This window comes from Thermobia domestica, chromosome 2 (genome assembly GCF_964235325.1).
Source record: "Thermobia domestica chromosome 2, izTheDome1.hap1.1, whole genome shotgun sequence".
Taxonomy (NCBI): Eukaryota; Metazoa; Arthropoda; class Insecta; order Zygentoma; family Lepismatidae; genus Thermobia; species Thermobia domestica.
The window spans coordinates 286,943,523-286,967,405 of record NC_137455.1 but is presented as its reverse complement, the minus strand read 5'-3'; the positions used below and the strand labels follow the sequence as shown (position 1 = coordinate 286,967,405).

Here is a 23,883-nt window from a genome sequence, read left to right as displayed (position 1 = left end):
ATCCCTCTTTCACTGTCTGAACTTCTCTCCCGATTTTGACCTTATCCCGACTTTGATATTTCTTATCCTAATTGTGACTTTCACTTTTTGAGTTGCTTACAAAAATTCTTCTTGTAAAGTATACACAAGACAATTTGATTATTGCATTACTTTATTCAAATCAGATAATTAGGTTGGTCCGTACCAACCTTTCGCAGTTTACTGAGCATTAATTAATATTCGTAATCAATTCTTGCACAAGACAGTTTTAGTAACATGGTCGACTTGATTCCGTAGTTGCGGCCGTAGTTTACTAAATTACAAAATATTTGAAGGAGATTGGAACTCTGTTCTTTTTTTGAAAAGGCCAGTTGTTACTTAGTGCAAGTGTATTTTTGCATGTAAAAATGGAGAACAGGTTCACCAATATTCGAAATAATTACAGTTGAACTGTGTCACGTCAGAAGGGAAAAGTACGGCCTAAGTAGTCGTACTATTTTATTTTAGGAGAGGGACAAATTCATGGAATTCTTTTCTTCGATTAACAGGAAATGTACTCCTATGAAGCTACTCTAGAACAGCCCCTCTGCTTTTATTTATTTATTTATTTATTTATTTTGTCTTACGTAGATTTTTGCCTTTGTGTACAACCGTGTCAGATGTTTCCGCGGAGATGAATTATACAGATTCATACATAAATTCATGAAATACAAACTACTTTCTCTCAGCATTGACTTTTTGTATCTTCAGTAATCAATTTTGGGATATAGTATACGTAAGACCGTCTGAGTTCCAGAACAAGCTGGACGCTCATAATAATAATAATAATAATAATAATAATAATAATAATAAATTTTATTGCAGAAACATCTGAGAACATCAGATGTATTACAATCATCAGAAATAGAAGTTGAAATTTTTAGGGTTACATATATAACATAACATAATATACCATGATATAAACAAAGATTACTGGATAACAGACGCAAATATTTTAACTATCAATTTTGAGTTCAAAAAATTCTTCAACACTATATATACAATTATTTATAAGTAATTTCTGTACTTCTTTTTTAAAAGCCAGAAATGGAAGTTCTCTTAGAAATATAGGAAGAAAATTATAAAATTTAACTGACATGTAGTAAAAGGTCTTCTGCGTCTTACTATATTCACATCTAAATAATCCTAAACGGTTTCTGTTTCTAGTTTGATACGTATGAGAGTACCCTAACTCACTGTAAATATGATTGTTTTCCTTGATGTAAAGCAAACATTGGTATATGAAAATTGCAGGTACTGTCATAATTCCTAATTTAACGAAGCTTGACCTACAATGTGCACGACTAGGGAGACCGAGCATTAATCTTACACATATCTTTTGTATTTTCAATAGGCTTTTAATGGAGGACTGATGACCCCAAAGTATCGTTCCGTAACTTAAATGACTGTGAATTTGTGCATAATAAACAGTTTTAAGTACCTTTAAACTTACGCACAGTCTTAATCTACTAATTAGATAAACCCCTTTACTAGCTCTAGATTCCACTTTAAGGATATGGTCGTCCCAGTTCAAATGATTATCAATTAAAAAACCCAAAAAAGAAGCGGAATATTTTTTAAGTTCTGCATTCGAATTTTTGTTATTGTAGGTAAGCACCAAGTCTGTGATCTTATCAGAGTTAATACAAAGCAAGTTGGAAGTACACCAGTCTTTAATAATATCTGAGGTGATGCTTAATATAGACTGAACTGAGTCTTTTTGTCGTGAGTTAACACAAATATTCAGATCATCAGCAAATAAATAACTATTAACGAAGGGTGAAGCGACGTTGTATGGGAGGTCATTGATATAAATAATCTTTTAGGGATTATTCATACTTTTAGGGATTATTCATTGAGTATCTACGAACTTAGAAAGGGGGTAACAAACCCACTTTCATTTACTTATCCACTGATACGAAAATAAAAAAGAACGTACCTATTTGCCCTTGTACTTTATATGCTATAGCGCATTACATTATATGCAACAAGGATTTTGGTCTGCATCATGATATAAATTTAAAAATATTTAACATTTTTCGAATCGAAATCAACAAAATTTATTCTAGAAAGTAAAAATAGAATGTTAAGCACATATAATGAAGACAACGCAGTGATTTAATTTGGTAACGTATAAATATATAATATGGAGTATCCTCGCGCACGGAAGACAGGGTGTTCTCATGTATACTATTACCCAATTTTGAAATGTGCACTTTTATTCTCCGTTGCAGATTCACTTTAAGAGGTCTTGTGCAAAAACACCAACCAACCTTATCTAGGTGGCCACTAAAATGCACGAATGTTATCTGACTGAGTCAGAGCGCGAGGACAGCAGGGGGACGCGAGTGGTAGCGAGGGGGTGCGTCGGTAATGGGTTGAGTTTAGAGTTGCCACTGTGTTTTTTTATAAAAATTAATAAACTTTACAGGAGAAATGAAATAAAAAATGATGATTTGGAGTTTATATGTGATGTTAGGTGTGTAGGTTTGGTAGTGAAGTTAAGTTTAATACGAGAAAAGATATGTAGAAGTGGGCATTTATTTGCAAGACGCGAAGGTTTCGATGATTCAGCAGCATGGTAGTCGTGTAGGATTTCGAATCGGTGCGTTGAATGTGATATTTCCTTATTGACTTTCACTGAATTATATAAGAATAATGAAGATAATCTATTAATTTTTTTTTGAGAACCGCGTATTACTGAATTAAAATAATTATTGAAGCTTCTATGAGAACCAGTTCCAGTCATTGTTCTAGGCTAACTAAAGTTTTACCGGGTAACGTTAACTAACCTAACCTAACAATTTTTAATGTTTTAACTGCCTTTTTGTTCGGTTGAAACTGGAGGAACAAATCTAATCCTAAGTCTCCGTATGGAGCAGGTACGTCAGTGATGGTGAGTATTCGTGTAAACGAGGATTTTGGAAAACCACTGCTTTCAAGTTACCTTTTGCTATTCTCCACATCTTACCACTCTTTGGTGCTGACGATTTGTAACAACTTCAGAAATGTGTAAGAACTTCACAAACATTTCAATGATTCCGCTTCTTCACCGTCGTATACCCTGAGTCACCTTCTTTGACCTTATACATTGTGCTCAATGACTACACAAAGGAGAATATGTGCAACATGTTACATTTCGATTTCTGTTTTTCTACGTACAAATTCGAGTCGGACGTAACAGCACAACATACTTCGATTATTCGCATACAGGTCTGTTACAATATTATCAGTAGTCGAAGTGAGACTGTATACGATGGTATGCCATACCGCCTATGGTTGATCAGTGATGAAGGCAAACTGTCTCTAATTTTTCAATGATTAAAACATACCGTTACTGGAAAGTAGATGCTAGATACCTCTAGTAAATTCATTTTTATACACAGTAATTGACCAATAGCTTTACATTAAAAAGATTTTATTTCTTATGTAGAAATAATTTCTAAGTTGATGGCATCAACATATTTTTAAAAATCTTTTTCCTATCTTTTGTTTCTAAAACGAGATGTCTTCAAAGAAGTTCATCTAGTTTATATTTTGATGTGCCATATTGAATTGTTTCTTTGTTATGTACGTGTGTATGTGTCTTCTTGCCTTAATGCATATAAATGTCGTGTTTAGGCGGATTTATGGGTTGTCTGCTGGAGGGGGGAGAACCTTCCGGGGGTTTGAAAAACCCCATAGTCGAGTGGGGGGACCAGGAGTTTTGCCTCAAGAATTGTTAATATTCTCATTCGGTTTTTGAGCATTTGCTTGTATAATTCTCTATAATACAAGATAAGGGGATATATTTTTATTTTATTTAATTTTTTTTTTCAGAAAGTTGTTGACGGGGGAACATATCTCCTCCCCTGTTACAACAGAAAAGCCCTCCAATGGTTTTCAGTCAATATGTAAATAGAAATGCAATCTTTTAGGCAAAATACCCTCACTGCATTTCAACATTTAGATAGCCGGTATGTCGAGTAACAAAACGTACCACCTCTGCTTTTTTTTTCACTTCGAACACTGAATATTATTACAAATGTATTCTGTAAATTTTAGAAATTGTCCATCTTTCACTACTTACGGGCGAGTAAGTTATTAAGTAAGTAGATAGATAGATAGATAAATAAATATAAATCTCTTATGAAACAAACAGTACAAGGTAGACAAAAGCAATTTTTGTTTACTGTATACCACAAGTGACAAGTATAGACCTACCCAGCATCGTAATAGAAGGTGGTATGACGAAACTAGGTAACACTGTAAATATCTTGGAAACAAATTATCCAAGATACATGGTTGTCAAAAATTATTGGGAACACCTTAATCAAGCAATGGATCGACAATCTTTTCATACCGGAAGTGGTGAAAGCTACGATTTTTCAGTTACAACACTGATTGCATAATGGATAAAATGGAAATAGATAGCTATAAGCAGTTTTTTGACATGGATTCTGTCGAAAAGAATACTTCATGGTTTACCGTTGATTTTATCCTCTGTTGCAACAAGGAGTGATAGAGGTCAATTAGAACTCGAAGTTCAGTATTAATCTTCATAGAACAAACATACAGCGTGGCCCAAAAGTAGGTACACAGTCCCATATTGACTGGTTTATGGCATTTTATGTCATTTACTAATTATTATACAGATATTGACTTAGTTTCTTTATTATTTATTTCTAATATACTTTTACTTATACGTTAAACTCGGAACAGACTGAAGCAAATAAATTTATTATTTAAATAAAGTAAAATGACGTACTTGAACAACGCAGGACTGTATACCTACTTTTGGGCCACCCTGTAGCAGGGTTGGCTGGTTTAAACCAGCTGGTTTTTTCAAAAAAACCAACTGGTTTAAACCAAAAAGCGAAAAATGTTCGTAAAAGTGTAAGTGTTCGTAAAATCTTCATGGACACACATTTGTGGGTTATCACGTTTCACTCTCGTATATTATTCGTATTATATTCAGACCTAAATTCCCCATTCATTACTCAAAGGGATTACACTATTAAAGCAACTTTCGTTTTTTGTATAAGTTTGTGAATGTTTCTTGTGTGATTTTTTTATAGTTTATTATTATTATTATTATTGTTATGTAGTTGCAATCAAAGAAAAATTCTAAATATTGTTTCGTTCTAATAATGTTTACTATTGATAAAATACATCGAAATGTCGTACTTGTGGGGGGGGGGGGGTCATACAAACCGCACGAGAGGCATTTATTGAAATCAGAAGTATCTTTGGTAGTATTTATGTATAAATTGGTCAAAGTGGACTCAAATAATTCGTATCTTCATTCACTTTTCGTAGGGATACGCAAATTAAGTCGTCGTATTTCTTTAACTTGGCTTAATAAAAGTCGTAGTGAACTAACTTGGACTAAAATAGTTCTCCTGTACTCTGCAGTATTTTGAAATTGTTCATGTGTAAATCTGTATAATGGTTTCACTTGTTCAACTATTTATCTTTTTGTCTTTCTGAAATGACTCTTGACAATTATATTAACAAGTATGTAAAGATCAATACAACGTATTTTTATCAGGAGTCCTGCGTGAGTGAGTCGGCAGATGTATCGCAGTTGTGGCCAATTAGTCCCGGTTTCGAGTCCAAATGAAGGACAATTTCCCTCGGATGTACGTAAGCCGACAAGCGGTTGGATTCCGCTTTAAGCGTTATGTGACTCCTTCCAACATAACCTGGTTTTTGTATATTAACACCAAGGCGAAACAAACTTATTTCTGTCCATATGTGATATAAATACATAGAGCAAATTATTTAAACCAAAAAATTAACCTAGTTTAAACAAAAAAAATCCGGCTTTAAACCAAAAAAACCGGGTTTAAACCCAAAAAACCGGGTTTAAATAAAACTGGTTTTTTGGTTTTTTCAATAAAAAACATGGTTTTTGCCAACCCTGCCCTGTAGTAAGAGATAACGAGCAATGGCTTTATGATATGAGTTCAGCCTCGGAGGAACAGATTCTATCTTTGATCTCATTCCTCTCTTGCTACCAGTAGTTACAGATGAACCACTTCAAGGTTGAATATTGAATTTACATGGTTTGGAAATCTACTGTAGTTTCACACTGTGAAACTAAATTCACCAGTTATTATCGTTTTCACTGTTGTGGCCAAAACGTAAATGTTAATTATTTTTTGTCGTTATTTCTAAAATTTTTACTGTCACCTGCTTTACAGTTTAGATTTCGTCATGTGTTATTGTAGCTGTCATTAGACTCTTTTTGATTCGAGTTATCTATGAATAATAAAATGGACATCTAACTTTGAACGAAATGGAATTTTCAGTATTGAAAATAGTGGTTATACTACTTTCAGTTTGATAAATATTTATTATTATTTATTATATTATCTCATACATTCTACAAACATAAGTTTAACAAAGGAGAAACCTATTAATAATGTAATAATATAAGTTCACAGGATAAAACTTAGTTTCGAGAAGAAAATAGGTAGCATGCGCAAGATTTTCTTCTGGTTTAGTTGCGCAGGTGATTGGATCAGCGGAATTTGATGTCGAAATATTTCAATGAAAATAACTGTAGCGCATACAATACGCATTCCATTTTATTATACAGCAATATATAGTACGTACAAGCAATATGAAAACTTGAACATTTTATCCACATACCTACTAGTTATTTGTAGCGTAACAGAAGCTGTTGTAGCTCTTAATAGTTTATTTGTATTTAAAAAGTTCATAGGACTCAAGTAGATTAACTTACGTGTTAGTCTTTGACTACTATGAGGAATTCAATAATTTGTGTTTTGGTATGAAAGTCATTCGAGAATTAATTTTATTACTTTAGGCTCTGACGGATTGTCAGTCAAATTGTGGTCTCAAGTTAACATAGGATGTGTAAGTGACAACCTGATAATTTTTGCTGCTGCTATAGCAGCAAATCTATAAAAAAAATATGAAATATGAAAATAAAATATGAAAATAACCTGAAGTGGTGCGTAATTATTTCAGTTAATTTACATCTTTTGTTTAATTTACTTATTAACGAACATTACACATCTAGTGTCGTAACAGAAGTACAAAGAATAATGTACGAACTAATATTGGTTATTTTATTTCAGACATACGCCGCAAAGAAAATGAACCATACGTATACACATTACAAAAGAAAAGGAACCCAAAAATGATGCAGAAAAAGAAGAAAACTAATAGGATTGGGAAAACTCTAGAAGCCAATAGTAAGGATAAACTGAGGGAAAATGTCAGAACACTTGGAAGAATTTGTGAAAGGGACGTGCATGACCATGTGCCCTAAGAAGGAAATGGAAATGTAAGCTTTAGTTTCTCTTTGGGGCCAGTACAGCCTTTACTTTGCAATAATGGACAGTGAGTTTATGCAGTTTCTCCCCCACGAATAAATAAACCGATGTAATCAATGGCTTGTTAATATGTAATCACTGAAGTAATTATCTGTATTATTGTAATAAATGTTTTTCAGGTGTATACAACACTGAAAAGAAATTAATTTCAGCGATCGATAAAGAACTGGGGAAGAATTTCAACGAATTAAAACTGGTTGTGTCATGCATGCATTTTACTTTTAAACCAAATACGTTTCTCATTATTAACACTTCCGATATTTTCTTGTCTTGAACAATTAATTGTCATCGACTTCTTAGTGAAAAGAAATTTTTATATTATGTATGTATGTTTCCGCATATTACTTTTTAGGCAAAGGTTGTAGTGCGACAGCACTTACTAAATCTCATACTCAGCAGTCAAGCTATTTCAATTCAATATAATTATTAATAATAATACAAGTCCAATACTCACTTAAAACACATGAGTGAAAACCAATTCGCAAATAGTTTTAACAATAAATTCTCCTCGGTACGTTTATTAAAAAAAAAAAAAAAAAAAAAAAAAGAAATCTATGTTGCTCGAAGAACTACATTTTCGACAAATCATCTTCCTTGTAGGAATAGTAGCTAATTGTGAGTAGAAAAATAATTTTTCGTAGGTTCGCTTGCTTTATTACCTGAGTTGTCTTCTTATTTCCAGTATCTAAACTTGAAGTAAATAAAAGTCGACAGATTGTTCATCTGTACACAAAAACGTTAAATCATTCCACACTACTTAGTCTTGGATGGCTTATATGTAACTGTCGTATCTCTTCATGAAACATTAAAAACTGCCACATGGTTAATGGCTATTTTGACAGATTAATGTGTATATATATATAAGGACTCACGATAGCAAGAATTGATTGCTGAAAGTGTGTGCAAATTATTTTCATTCGTATGAGTTAGGTGAGTGTTGGACTTTTAATGTCAATATTTGATAATACTACTGTGTCATTAAATGATGTTTATATAATAAAGATCAATTGGAAGACGCGGAAGCCCGTAGTTCTTTTATCGGTTCTCATGGTGAATAAACAGAAAGGGAGCATATTACTTCGTATGTATAGTTGGTCAAGTAATTATTTATTTTAAACAAGATTTTTGTAGTTATTAATTTCTTTGTGTAGAGACTGTAATTGCTGAAGGAATATCTCACAGACTTAAGAGAAAACTAATCTTTCTAATCTTTCAAGAATGTCATCTTGTAATGAGAGCGTAGGAAAAAGGAGAGGTCAATAATAGTAAGTAGCCATGTTTAAAGTAGTACCCGGATGTATGACGAAAGTATGTCTGTCAGGTCAAGTTCTAAATAGATACCTAGATAGAAAGCACTGGAGGTGGCATAGCCTGCAGTAAAATTAAAAATAAATAAATAAAAAAATAAGTAGTGTTACGGTATAAAAGAAAACGATGTAATGAAAGATATAGAAGTGATGAAGTGATATAAAGTGCGTATTGAAGACTGCAACCCACAAGTAACTGAACGAAAAAGATGACACAAATGACGTTCCTCTTGTTCAAATTATAAATATTTCCATATAGTTGTCTCTCCTAAGATGGAATTCAAAGCATCGAAATGACGATCTTGCAGCAAGTTGGTTGTGGTAAGTAGCAAAGACCGAAAGATACATTATGTCACTCTTAAAGCATAAATGCTGACTAAATTAGACTGCCACGTGTAATGTCTCATGGTTACACTGTAGGCTAAAGCAGACCAATAGAAAACGAATGATAAGGAATTAAGTTGTAGAAGGAAGAAATTGGAGGAGATATAAACCCTACATGACAACCGGAAATTAGATTCAAATGCTTCCACCAAAATTAATTGCTTAGTGAACTATGTCGACCCCTGTTTAATTCACAATGCCTTGTACTTTTGGGAAAAGCCTTTGCGCCACCATTGACAACTTTGAAATTATCATAACCAGAAAAGTGTCAAACTGTAACAAGCCAACTCAGCTCTATGGTTAATACAACAAGAGTACAAAATTGAACTCCGAGTTAAATTTTCTCATCTTGTTGGCGTCTTTTTGTTCCCACAAAACGCGTTGCAGGATCTATATTTATTTACATTTTTTTCTTGTGGTGTCTTGTAAATGATTGTATGGTTCCAGGACAACATTTTCGTTATATATATACCCATTATGTATACGGGATAGCCTATGCACGTTTTCAGATGCAGTGACTACAGTGTATGTGGCGTGGGAGATCTGGATTGAGTTCTCAGTAGGAACTCTCCACGTTAAGCTGTAGGTCCATTGTATCTTATAGACTTAGTGCTGAAAGGAACGCTAAACTCCATTCCTCCTAACTAATCTATGCTGTGTGATATTTTTCGTCCAATGTCTAATTATAACCATATGGATAGATCAATCACTTGAATAAATCAATTGTTATTGGTAGTTTTTAGTCAAAATAATTCTGAAAGTTTCGTCGTATGCGAAACAGTTACTATGTAGTACAATCAAATACGTATTTTTTTTATTTTTAGGCGGGAAAAAGAGGGCCTTCTTCATCCATTTGAAATAAAGGAAGGAACTTTGAATAAAAAGCGTCCGGAAGCAGATCCAGAACGAACTGTGAAATCCTTCTCAAGATCGGCAGCTGGACAGAAGATGCCTCAGAAATCAGATTTGCGACCTGTTCCTATTCTGAAGAAAACAATCTCCTATCTACTTACGAGGTAAATATTACAAGTACGGTATTTCTTAATGTGCTTATTTTACAAGAGTGTGAAATATAATTGGAATTGTTCTTCAGATTAGATGGAAATTTTCTTTTTCAGCACCAGCACTTTAGACCGAGGATATAGGAGTTTACAGTTCATAAATTAACTACCCGTATGTAACACGTTAAATTATATGATGGAGCTGAAACTACATGTTATATACTTATTTTCAGAAAAAAGCTCCGTAGGCAAGTAAAATCACAAACATTAGGATGTTTTTGTTAAATTTGATGGATAAGGTATTGGCTGTTTGAAGATAATTACTATTTTAATGCATATAAGTATTTTAGTTTATCAATATTTTATTCTTGGATATGTTATAGTTCACTCTCATTGATTAAATTCGATATTCGCGTAGAATATTTTATACTTTTCACTTGCTGTGAATTTATGAATTAAGACATACAATAATAATTACTTATTACGAGGGAAAACCAAAAAGTAATTTAAAAAATGAAATGAAATCTTTAAATTTTACGTCCCATGGTTATACCGGTTAGGCTAAAGGAGACAATGATGATGAGAAATGAATGAAATGGTGGAATGAAAAAAAGTGGGACGAAACGAGAGAACCCCGAGAAAACCCACACACACGGTGTTTGTCCACCACAAAGTTCACTTGGCGCGAGCTGGAATCGAACCAAAGATCCCATGCACCAGAAGTGAATGCTCTACCACTGAGCCACCGCGGCCCCCAAAAAGTTAGTAAGTAAATATTTTATATCAATACAAATGTATTCACAAAAAACTGGTGGATGAATTTTCAGTTATATCTATTATGTCAGTTCTCGTGTGTGTGCACCTCGCGCCTGCTGAACGGCAGTTGTTTCAAAATGTCCCCTCGGTTTGAGATATCCAATGCGCTAGAGCTGCGGTATGTGAGCAGGATTCTATTATCAAAAGGACAGAAACCACCTGAAATATATCGTGATTTGTGTCTCAGAAATTCATGACATTCACAAATCTGTCTAATTGATGTGAAAAGTTCAAACTAGGGCGGGTAAATGTATTCGGTAAAGTCCGTTCCAAAAGGCCGTGTACATCCCACACACAAGTGAACGTTGACACTGTGAATGAAGTGATTCGACCAGACCGGCGGGCAACAATTCAACAATAGCGCAATGGGGTGGATGCAATGGGCATTTCAAACGGCAGTACATACATCATTCGTGAAGTGCTTGGTATCATAATGTCATCAACATGGGTCCCTAGACAGCTCATATCATTGTACATGGAGAACCAGCCTCTACCGCATTGTTATCGGTGACAAATCATGAGTGTTTCATTACACCTCAGAACGAAAGCGGTAGAGTATGGTATTGGAACACACAAACTCGTCCCTCCCCCTCTCTATCTTTCTATTCCAAAAATTCAAGTCAACCCCGTCCACAGGAACAGTTTGCACACCGCCTTCGGGTACAGCTTAGGGTGTGATTCGTGTTGATTTTACAGTGAAAGGACAACCCGTGAATGGTGCTGTGTATTATGCCTACTGGATCATTTACGAGCTGCTCTGTGCGAGAACATTCCGCAAGTCTTTGGAGGAGGTCATCATTCTATATGAGAATGCACGTCCTCATAGTGCTGCAACAGTGTTACCAAAACTCCAGTCTTAGAATTGGTAAATTCTTATACATCAAGCAGGGAAATCAAACATAGCCAGGAAATGTCAGGGGAAAATTTGAAGATTTGTCGGAGGTTTTGTTTTTATAAATGGAGGAGACTTCAGAATGTCAGAAATATCTTCAACATAATTTCAAAATTCTTTACACATGATGTCACTAGTCATTGATCTATTATATCGAGTCTCTCAAAGACTCACATCTTTCATCATGGGTAGGAACTGTGCCGAGTAATAGGTTTAAAGCGTTTGTTTGTATTTAATTTAAATTAAAACAGTGCAGAAAAGCAAACTTTGGAATCTCACGCCAAAAGACCGAGTATTAGTGTTCACCATTAAACAGGATAATGTTTCGTATCTAATTGTTCATGGATTGGGACTTTCTTTTTTTCCAAGTGCAGTTTAAGACCCCTTTGAAAGCGTAAGAGTTTTTGACCTACTTCGATGAGGCTTTAAATGAAGTTAGTCAGAAGGACCAAATAGATATACTTGCAGAACTCTGGAACAAGTTGTCACGCGTTACGTAACCAGCGTGTGCCTGAGAAGAGTCCTAGAGAAGGACTATTAAACCAGTTTCTGAAACCAATTTTCCCTTTTCCACTGACAAAATTGTTACAAATTTTCATTCTTGGACCAAACAATTTAAACTTCTTTTCCTGTCTCCGTGACCACATCAGAACTGTTACCGGTAACTCAAAGGAAAACTTGATAAATCTCGGTGCATGAGACTTGCATGTTATCCATAGTACAATTAAACCCGGTGGTGATTCGGTGGACTAGAATATGTGTATCTACTTCGTCACTCGCACTATCTGTTCAATAACTCACCAGCTCGTCGAAAAAGTTTTCTGAGATCATAGGATGCATATAATTTTCCATGAAGTTCTGCGGTGTCTGCTAGTTGGAAAATGCCACTTTCGCTTGTGCATATGCAAATATGTTGAGCACGTGCAAATCACGAGAAGGGTGATATTTTACGTGAAAGGCTACAGGAGACGCTACGAAGAGTACTACCAGTAGCAGAAGGAAGAAATAAGTGAGTACAACAGAAAAGAAGCTGAGTAGAGAATGTTGGATGCTCGAATTAGGAAAGCTGCCAAACACGAGACCTGTGAAAACCCTAAGGAATGCAGCAAGAGATCCATTTGTAAAGTGCAAACTGGCTTTGTGCAGGATGTATTGAATGTCAACTCTTCCAGTATAGGTTTCAGACTTCAAGACCAATGGCCCCTTTTATCATTGATGTTGTAGGGAAACTTTCACGAGATCTCTGACTCGATGTGTGAAACTAGAACTGCTGAATTGCACAGATACAGGGCTATTAAATGTTGATGTGACAAAAACAGAAAATCTTATTCCGCTGCATCCTAATTCTCATAATTGCCAAACTTGAACAGAGAAACTTTTAAAAGTACACTGTTTCATGATTTGTCTTCTGTTAGATTCTCAGGTAATTTAGCAGTCACCCCATGTAGGTCAAAAGGGGTTCTCTCTTTTTATAGACTTCATACGTCTAACATCGTAGATGATGTGTTTGCTGAAAACTCGAGGAAAGGATACATCTTATTTCTTATTCTCCAGTCTAAAGAAATCTTCCAGAGTTGTAACGAATTAGTAATGGATGCTGCTTACAGCAAGTTTCGTGCTGGCACTGAAAAATACAGACTTTTATGGATGGTAATGAAAATTGGGCTGTTATACTCGTATGAAAATGAAATGCTCGAAGGAAGGTTTCCCGTCATTAAATCACTCGTAATGGAAGATATGCATAAACAACTATTGTAGAATAAATGCATATTCATAACTAAGTGCAAGAAGCAGAAGATAATGAGAACGTGCAGATCACGAAAAGGATGATGTTTTACATGAAAATCTGCAGGAGACGCTACAAAGAATACTTCCACTAGCAGAAGAAAGAGGTAAGTGTGCACAACAAAAGGGAAACTAAGCAGAGAATGTTGAATGCACGACTGAGAAACTTCATCAATAGAGGATACATCTGAAACTGGAAAGTGATAAATAGGAGCTAGCCATTGATATCGAACTTAACAAGATCAAGAAGAAAAGGGTTTCTTTGGATTAAATTTCAGTAACTTCCTGGAGTGAAGGTCACAATTTTGCTTTAATCTCGGTTTTAATTATAGTTTATTTTTATATCAAACTGCTATTTTCCATTTCTATATTGAAAATTTTGGCCATATTTGTACTATTGTGTATAGAGATATGTAATTTTGGTTTGTAGACATTTGTAAAGTCCTTTTAAAAACGAAAAAGTAACAATAATATATATGAAGGGTCAGAGAAAGTCAGGAAAATAATTTTTATCAGAACCTGTAGAAACGCTGTAAACAGACGTAACCTACAGCTTGATGTGTGATCCGAACCACACGAGTTCCCGGCAGAAATCGAGCCCGGATATCCCACGCCAAAGGCGTGTGCTAATCATATAGCCACAAGGGAGCTCTCATTATAACTTCGAATGTTGTATCTTTGTGCTTGTGTCTAAGAAAATGTACACTTATGGGTCTTGTCATCACACTAAGACTACCCATGTTCCTTTTAAACCATTGGACATATTTAGAAGTACACGTGGCCTTTAGCTTGAGAAAATCCTGATATATCACGCAATGATATGTAATCAAAAGTTAGAAGATGAAGGAGAGGACTAGAATGTTTAACCGTTGCACGCAAATTGACAAAATTCGGTACGTGGAAATTTACTTAATATCTCGTTTGCTTGTACGGATTCAGTATGATTGACGCAAAGGAAATGAAATGCACTTTTATTGAATTAGTGCTGCAAGTACAAGTGCAAATTGTGAGATAGGAAGCTTCTTATTATATACAAGTATGAATATGGCATTCATTTGCATGCATTTTAGAAATTCCACTGTAAGGGATGATGGGGAAGTTTTATTTTTTTATTTTTATTTTTTATTTTTATTTATTTATTTTTTTAGCCAGTGGTGCGATACTTACTTAGGACTTTTTGTTGCAGAAAATGTGTATCTGTAACTCTCTTGCAAGAATTGGAGAACATAAAGGAAGGGGATGCAAAACGTTAACATTACTGTTGGCTTTCAAGAGTACAAATGTCGTAGAAGATAGCTTGAAACAGTATTCCATATTTTATTGCGTTTGTATTTCTTGTCTCCTAGATTTTCTTCACGCAAGATTTTGGTATGAGAATGGTATGCATTATAGAACAATAGATACGATCGTTTTTTAAAAAGGGTGAATCTATTTTCGATTTTTATTTTTTACACTCCATTTTTATTTGTTTATTTGTTTATTTTCAATTTTATTATTATTATTTTGATTTAGGCAAGAACTTATAAGTTGAAAATTTGAAGTTCAGAGTAGGTCGAACATTGGTTCTAAACCTTTTAAGGGTCTTCACTACAGTGAAATTAAACTACCGCTAATTTCAGAGTTCTTCTGTAATATCTTCAAAACAAATAAAATTATTCGAAAAGCAGAAACGTAATGAACTAGACAATACTTACTTGCATGTGATACCTTTACCACAATTCACCTATCTGCTTTTGGTATGCCGCTATTTAGAGAACCCGCAAAATATGCTAAGTCTATTTACAGTTGCAAATCGAAAGCAGATAGATAAGTTGTGATAATGGTATCAAATGCAAGATCATATTATCTAGTTCACTACGTTTCTGCTTTTCGAATATTTGTATTTGTTTTGAAGATATTACAGAAAAATTCTAAAATTAGCGGTAGTTTGATTTCGTTGTAGTGAAGACCCTTAATGAAAGTATTATTTTTAAGTCCCTAATTATAGTCTAATTGAATAGACTATATAATTTAGATTTTATATCAGAAATGTTTCAACAATCTACGGAATAAAAATTATATACATATTTATTTGTGTAATTTGCCTATATTGGTATTTTATTGTAAAAACTCAAAACAGTTAAACTTTTATCGTTGCAGCGTTATTAATAAGACAGACTGTGAATGGGTGGATGTCTACGACTTCGTTTTTGACCGTTTGAGGGCAGTTCGTCAAGATCTTGTTATTCAGGGATTGACTGGTGAAGAATCTGTGGAAATATTGGAGTGTATAGTCAGATTTCATGCATATGCAGCCTACAGGTATTGGATATTCGAAGTGTATTTTTCAAGGTTAAGATAATCAGGGTGTCTAGCAGTCGGGAAAATCGGGAAAGTCGGGAATTTGTCTTAAATTTAAAAAATGGTCGGGAATTCGGGGATTTGTCTGGAATTTGCGAAAAAAAGTCGGGAAAAATGGAATTAAATTCCACATGTTGGAAATGATGCTGACGCTTGTCGGAGCGACTCCGGTAAACCTCGCGTTCCTAAATGCATCGTGATGTAGTACGTTTACATCGTATTTTTTTAAAAGCGTTCCTAAAAACATGCCCTCCCACACGTAGGTCTACTTCGACCCTGGAAAAATATAAACTAAAAGATAGAGTCACACAGGCGGAGATTTTGTGGTGTATAAACGAGGTGATGAATCACAACTCTTTACGCAGTGCTGAAAGTAGTGTTCTTTTTTTCACTAGGATGTTTCCAGACAGTGCAATTGCTAGCGAGATGAAATTGCACAAGGATAAAGTATCATATAGCATCGTGTACGGATTGTGTCCATACTTTCAACGTGAACTTAAATCTGTATTACAAGAGTGCGAACATTGTCATTGGGTTTGATGAAAGTTTAAATAGTGTTGCGCAAAGAACTCAAATGGATGTAAGTGTACGCTTCTGGGACGATAACACGAACAGAGTTAGAACACGGTATTTGAATTGTTTCTATGGATCATAGTACAGCTACAGATCTACTACAAGGTTTGCAGAATGTATTGCAATCGCTTGATCAATTTAAGCTTTTGCAAGTTTCAATGGGTGAGCCAAATGTAAATTGGGCGCTTTTACGGCTAATGAAAGAGGAACGTTGTGCTTCCCTTGGTACAGACGCTCCACAGCTCCTTGAACTTGGCTCGTGTGGTCTTCACGTTGTGGTTTAAGACCGGCATACAAAAAACTGGATGGGATTTGATTTCTTTTCTTAGAGCCATGTATAACTTGTACGAAATGGTACCAGCAAGGCGTGCCCAGCATTCTGAAATAACAGGTTTGTCATTGTTTCCACTTCTATTTTGCCATATTCGTTGGGTAGAAAATGCGAAGGTAGCCAAGCGAAGCCAAGAAATATTACCGCATGTGAGAAAGTATGTTGAAACGGTTAAGGGAACAGACAAAGAACCCAACTGTAACAGTTTGAGAATAGTATCTAGAAATTTGAACGACAAGTTGCTCTATGCAAAATTAGCGTTTTTTCAATTTCTTGCTGAGGACTGTGAGCCTTTCCTGACTGAATATCAGTCAGACACTCCTATGACTCCATTTTTGCATGGTAGCCTTACTCAGTTATTGAAAGTATTGATGTCTCGCTTCGTTAAAAAAGAAATAATGGACAGGAAGAGTATCAATGCTATTGATGTTATGGAGAAAAGTGAAAACTTATATATTAATTTAATTCGTATCAAGAAAATTGAACTTGGGTATGCAACTGGGTCAGCACTGAGGAGATGTACAGAAGTTAGTGAAAAGGAAACGTTGTGTTTCCGAAAGCAAGTACGTGAATGTTATCAACATTTAGTGTCCAAGTTCCAGAAGTCCCCGCTAAAATATTCCCTTACAAAAGCGCTGACGTTTCTTAATCCCTTAACCGTTGGTCATTCACAGGAAGAAGCTGTTAAACAAATGAGAGCAAGGTTCGAAATTTTAGTGCAGACTAATATTGTCTCAGCGTCTGATGCAGAAAAGGCAGACAGAGAATACAATGCTCTAGTAGATCAGACACATGTGCGGGAGAAAATGGAGTCGTACAAAAGAAATGAACACAGACTTGATGACTTCTGGATGAGTGTGTTACCACCAAATGATGTATATCTGTGCAAAATAGTAAAGATATGCCTAATTCTTTCCCACAGTAATGCAGCATTAGGTTTTTTTCGGTAAACAGGGAAATAGTAGTTGAAAATTTGTCAGAGGATGCTTTAGCGGCGCAGCGTGTAGTGTATGATGCTGTCAATGAGGCTGGTGGCATACAAGCCCTTCCTATCCCAAAGCAGATGATTCTATCAATGAGAAACGCATACGCGAGATTCAAGGAAGCCGAAGAACACCGCAGAAAAGTGATGTCAGAAAAAGATCGCAGGGCGGCTGAAAAAAGAAGAGCAGAACAGAGACGAAAGGAACTTGAAGCAAAGAAACAGAAAGTCGTAAATTAGTTGTCAGAACAGGTTGCTACCATAGAGGAGGAGATCAAAAAATTGCATGATTAGATTGTTTCATTGCATATATGAAGAAGGAGACATTCTATGATCAGGTAAGAACTTGTACACCTTTTCATTACATTCAACCTTTCCTAATTTTACGAAAACATTTTTTTTTTTTTTTTTTTTTAGAATGAGTCGGGAAAAATTTGGAAATGGTCGGAAAAAGTCGGGAAATTGCTGAGAGAAATTTGCCAGACACCATGGATAATAAAGCATTAGACAGTACTTATTTAAAGAGGGAAAATGACGCATGTCGGTAATAATACATAACAATAAGTTTTGAAATTGCTTTAAAGCTCTTCACTAAGTCCCCCCAGTTTTTTGAATTTTTGTGAATAACTTAAAGACTATGAAAAAAGAAGTAGAAAGCAAGTCAGTTAGTATGTAAAAAATACTATTATATGGAGTAATAATTATTTTCAAGACGTTCCGTATACGAGTGGATATTGTAAAGTTTAATTATCACCAGGAAGTTATTAAGATATGATGATGAAATTTTGTCAGTGTTGTATTTGGTTCTTATGTGCATGATGTTAAGGAAATCAGCTCCTAATGATTGTTAGTTTTTAACAGGATGTGCCAAAAGTGACCAAAGTGGAAGGTGGATAAGATTGAGGCTCGCAGTGTGATAAAGTCCCTACATTTGAAGGGTAATAATGCCAGACAAATTCATGACGAGATGAAGACTGTGTATGCCGATGATTGTCCATTTTATGACACCATTGTAAAGCGGAAAAGGAAATTCCAAACTGGTCATATGTCTCTCACAGGCGACCCAAGACCTGGAACACCATCCCTGACGGACGATGCGACTACATTGAAGAAAATAGAGTGTTTAATCCTTGAAGGCAGATGTATAACCATCCAAACGATTATGAATGAGGCTGATCTCAGTTATGGTAGTGTCTGGAAAATTATCCATGACTACTTCACATGTCTAAGGTATCTGCACACTCGGTTCCTTGTTTGCTGACATCTTTTCAGATGCAAGCAAGGGCATGTGGCTTCCAAGTATTGCAACATCCGCCTTATTCTCCCACCCTTGCACCCAGTGACATTTTCTTGTTTCTTTAAATGAAGAATCCGTTGCATTTTGACAACACAGATGACGTCTTTCATGAGGTTGAAGAGTGGTTTAAAACACGATGTGCAGACTTTTACAATGACGGTATTCGTAAAGTGAAAGAACGCTGGGAGAAATGTGTGAATCTGAGTGGTGACTCCATAGAGAGGGTTTAACAACTGCAAATCACAACAATCCATGTATCTTGATTTTTTTTTACTATGATAATTAAAACTTTACGATACCCCCTCGTAATGTAGAAATTTGGGTTCCCAACCATCATGTCGTCATAAATTGCACACCTGAATTTCTGGTCTGTAAGATAATGTTCAGAAGCAGTTATTAGTTCATTTAATAGACTTTTGTAGTGTCTCGATCCTTTCTACATTTTTGATATTCTTCACTGTTTTTAAGTCATTCGTTAAATTAAAAAAAAAAAAAAAAAAAAAAAAAAAAAAAAAAGTGGAAATGAGTTTATTTTTTAAATTGTGTCTAGTAAAATTAAATCTGTACAGTTTCGGTCATTCTAGCTACTACCATTCTCAGCAGAACTGGATCACTGATAAGCACATCTAGTCACTTCTCAGAAGGAAAATGTCCACTAATGTGTGCAAGGCTGAATAAAGATGAATCCCAAAAACTTGATAAAAACGGATTCTTTTGTATTGGCGTTTCTTGAAGTGAAAATTATTCTGTGTAGAGCTGAAAATCACAAATTAGTTATCATACAGAAAGTATTTACATTCCCAGATTTCTGGATTACAATACACTAATGTGAAATTAATGTCGGACTTCTTATTGAATTTTAAGACATGGAATAATGAAATACTGAAAAAAAAGTTTATGTTGCCAAGTATTAAAAAAAATTAGTTACAAATTAGATAGTATATGAACTTACATCATTTATTGAAGTTTGAAGTAAATCGACTTTCTTATGTTTTATGTTGCTAGCTCTAGTTTGTTGGAAATATAACTTTGAGTGGTAAGCAAATCATGACTAAAACAATTCTTGGTTCCAGAATGTTTCTCCTTTTCTGAGAAGTATTAAACATCATTGTGCTTTAATATGATAGTTTAAAATTTTACTCATCTATAGCATTTTTTTAACGAAATAAAAAATTAAATGGCAAAGTTAAACATTGTGATTATTGATGAGCTAGTCCCATTGTTTATCAAGGCACCCTTAATTCAAATCTGGATTTTTCCTTCTAATTATGGAAGATCCGAAAACGCTTTGTTCTATGCGTGACGGAAATTTGAGCAGAATGTTGATGTTCTTAATTTTGTGTTTAGACGTATTCATATACTGAGATAAACTGAACATTGCGGAATTATCTTGTCTGTTTTCTCTGATGTGTTGTTATTTCTTGTTACTGTAATCTGTTTTGACGTTCCAATGTACGTTTCTAAACATTTGCAACTCACGTGGTAAACGCCAAGCTGAATTAATTTGCCAGCGAAGTAATTTTTGCTGCTAACGTTTTCTTCAATTACCGGGGACTCTTATGGAGATGTTGAGTCACATCCTTTGTGCTAACTTCTTTATCCGAATGTTAGGCTGAGCCATAATAGTAAGACTTTTTTTTTTCGTTTCTCCTTTTGTTCGGTATCCTGTTATTTTTGTAAATGCTGTAAGCTTAGTTTCTCCATTTATTAATGTATTATGTTGTCATTCCTTTTTTTTGATCCATCCTAAATCAAAGTTTGTAACAGAAGTTGAATTTCTGTCGTCTGACGAAAAGACATTTACAAGCAATACTATTTCGTGGTTCGTGGTTGCTATTCGTCTCGAAGAATAAACAGAGCGAAAATTGTTTCGTGTAATAAACCGTCATTCTTCGTTATGGAAATAAACCCCTTTACACATTACTCCCAGCTCCCGCCAAGTAGGCTTTATGGTGGACAAACACTATGTGCGTAGGGTTCTCCCAGTTCATTGTACCATTGCGTTCATTATCATTATCATGACGGTCTCCCTGATCCTCGGTGCTCAATCTTGAGATGTGAAAAAAAGAATTAAAAAATATATCCATTACTCTTCTTTCGTCCTGCTTTACCCAGCAACTGCCAATTTTTCGGAGGACTACAGCAAATATATTATAATCATGATTACTATATTATATAAAAAATCTGAGTGGATTATTTTAGAGCGGATAAGAGGGGTTGTCTTTTAGCTCTACAATAAGTTGTTTAAGACAAACTGCAACTTAAAAACTGTGCAAATCAACTTGATTTGGGACAGAAAGGATATATCTATCATTATTTTCGAGTGCTTCTGTTAGAAACAAAATTGGTTTAAATTTAATGTCCGAATTCTACTGATTACCTATGTGCAAATTAACAAAGTAACGTTCCCTTGAAAGAAATGCATTTGCATAAAATAGTCACAGCAATAAATGAATAAGTTTTGTGCCTTGTACCTCTAGTATGCTGTGAGAGTTAAAATTTTCAGAGAAAAATACGCATTGGATAGCAGTTTTGCTTAGTCGTATGTTTTAGAAGTATAATAGACCCATGGTGCCCAGCCTGTTTTGAGTGATGACACACTTGTTTGATTTTTTAACAATACAATACATTATAATAGTGTAAAACGATAAGTTTCTCTAAAGTAGTGATTCTACGTAGTGCTGAATATTGTTGCTGGTTTGAGACATTGACTAACACAGTCTTTCTCAAAATTGGTTTAAGTAATTTATTAAATGTTTCAAGATTTTTAAATTCTAAAATATTACGACACTCTATGGACTGCCTGAAACACCGGCTGGGAACCATTGTGTTAGAGAATGTGTTATATTAGTCCAGTAGCTTAGTTCAGTACAGTTTGTAATTAATTCACGCAATGTCTTTAGTTTCGGCCAATTACAGAATTCTGTTTTGAATTTATTTGCTATGGTACATATTTTGAATGACAGCCCTAAAATCTAATTTATTTTAAGAGAAAGTTCTGTGCCATATGTGGCATCATGCACATTTGGATGTAACCACGGAAAGAGAACAAAGTTGATAATTTATTGAATATATTCTATTTGGGTATTTGTAATAGAGATACTTCATATAAATCAAACGTTTTGTAGAAGTTCGTTCTAGTTCCTAAACGTGAATCACACAAATAAATTTGCGTTGCTATTAAAAATGGAGAGTTTGAATTACTTGGTTTAATTCGGCCGATATCGAATAGTCAAGAACTTAATTTTTGATTAATAATAATTTCAAAGTATGTTACTAATTTAAATATTTTCAGATTGTGTACTGAGCCAATGGATCGGTTCGATTCTCACATAAATTTGACTCACCTTCAAGAATGCCTAAAGAGACTATTGGTCCTGTATGACTGCGGCGTTTCCTCTGGTCATAGAAAAGAGATGGAAGCTTTGTATCTTTTATTGAACTTTGGAAATACTGAAGCATTGTGGCGAGGTCTACTCTTGGATAAAAGAATAAAGTAAGTGAAAACGATCGTACGACTGCTCGTTGGTACAGTAAACGGCAAACTAAATGAAAATTTAAACTGACAAGGGACATCACCCAATTGTCCGGCTCCGATTTCAATGAAATTTTTGTTGCTGATAGAGGACATGTATTCATTACTTGTGATGACAGAAATTTTTGCCATGGTGCAAGTTTTCTATTTTTTAATAATTTTTAAAGGTTGTGATCTGCAAATGTCCCTTACTACTTTTTGTAAACGGAGTGTTAATGAAAGAACAACCATGTAGATACGTATAGGGCCTAGGGGGAAGTCGTATGGTACGAATGGCCTTGACGGCAGCCATCTTGAAATGCGCCATTTTGAATTAAGGTCAAGTTTTTTAAATAGGAATAGGGTAATATGATACATAATTTCGGGCTAGAATTTAATCAGGAAGACAATGGTGAAGTTAGTTTTAATATGCACCCAATTGGTGAAAAGTTACAGGCATATTAATTGTTTATACTTACTATGTGCGTAAGTCCCTTACCTCCGCTTCTAACCCCCGTAATAATGATAATAAGTGGATAAAGGTTTCGGTAAGTACATAGTATGCCTAGAGGGAAGTGATACGATAAGGGTATCATTGACGGCAGCCATCTTGAAATCCGCCATTTTGAATTAAAGTGAAGTTTTGAAAGCTGAAAACCATAGCATGTGGCACCACATTTTAATAGTAAATTTTTCCCAAAAGCCAATGGTATGCTTATTTTTGTTCTATAGTTAACCAATAGGAATTTATGACTCTTCTAATATACACGAAACGTCCATTATTCGATCTTTCAAATTGGCAACACTCCTAATTTTCATCGCATGTTTTAGGATTCCAACTGGCACTTTGCAAATTGTTTCCATGGCTCATGTTTTCTAAATTTTTCTTTTTTTAAGAGTTGCGATTTGTGAGTTCATGAATAGTGTTGGGATAAGCATCCAGCAATCTTTCTGAAGTTTGAAGAGTTGCCATGTAATTATTAATTTCATAGGCAATGTAATTATTTATTTTCTATACCTGCCCTTCAAAAACTCGTTTACTGACATGAATCATCGCAGAACGAAAGAACTCCAACTTTGCATTCAGGTAATACCGGAGACGTAGCTTGTAATGGATAGTAGATGAGACGAGAAATAAGTTGAAAATTCACTTCAAAAAAGGAAACGAAATATGATTGTTGTGTAAATCAATGGTCTTTTGTTTTGTTTTATGTTTATTTGTTTATTGTATATTTATTTATTTTCTATGGCAATATTTTAGCGATTGTTGTCGATGGTTCATGTTTGTAAGATTTAT

The 23,883-nt window shown here is 34.7% G+C and overlaps 1 protein-coding gene across 5 annotated transcripts in view; it reads left to right on the top strand.

The window, feature by feature from the left end:
* Positions 1-314: 314 nt before the first annotated feature.
* LOC145678543 (SAC3 domain-containing protein 1) overlaps positions 315-23,883 on the top strand; it is a 49,275-nt gene continuing 25,706 nt past the window's right edge. The window contains exons 1-5 of one of the 5 annotated variants that reach the window (XM_081748820.1): positions 315-452; positions 7,107-7,315; positions 9,880-10,071; positions 15,689-15,850; positions 22,368-22,568. In XM_081748820.1, coding sequence (XP_081604946.1) covers positions 7,245-7,315; positions 9,880-10,071; positions 15,689-15,850; positions 22,368-22,568 — 626 coding nt within the window. In that variant the 5' untranslated portion in view covers positions 315-452; positions 7,107-7,244. Of the gene's footprint in view, positions 533-835; positions 1,629-1,684; positions 2,915-7,106; positions 7,316-9,879; positions 10,072-15,688; positions 15,851-22,367; positions 22,569-23,883 lie in introns of those variants that run through there. The other 4 variants (XM_081748822.1, XM_081748821.1, XM_081748824.1 and 1 more) reach the window with 4 other exon arrangements.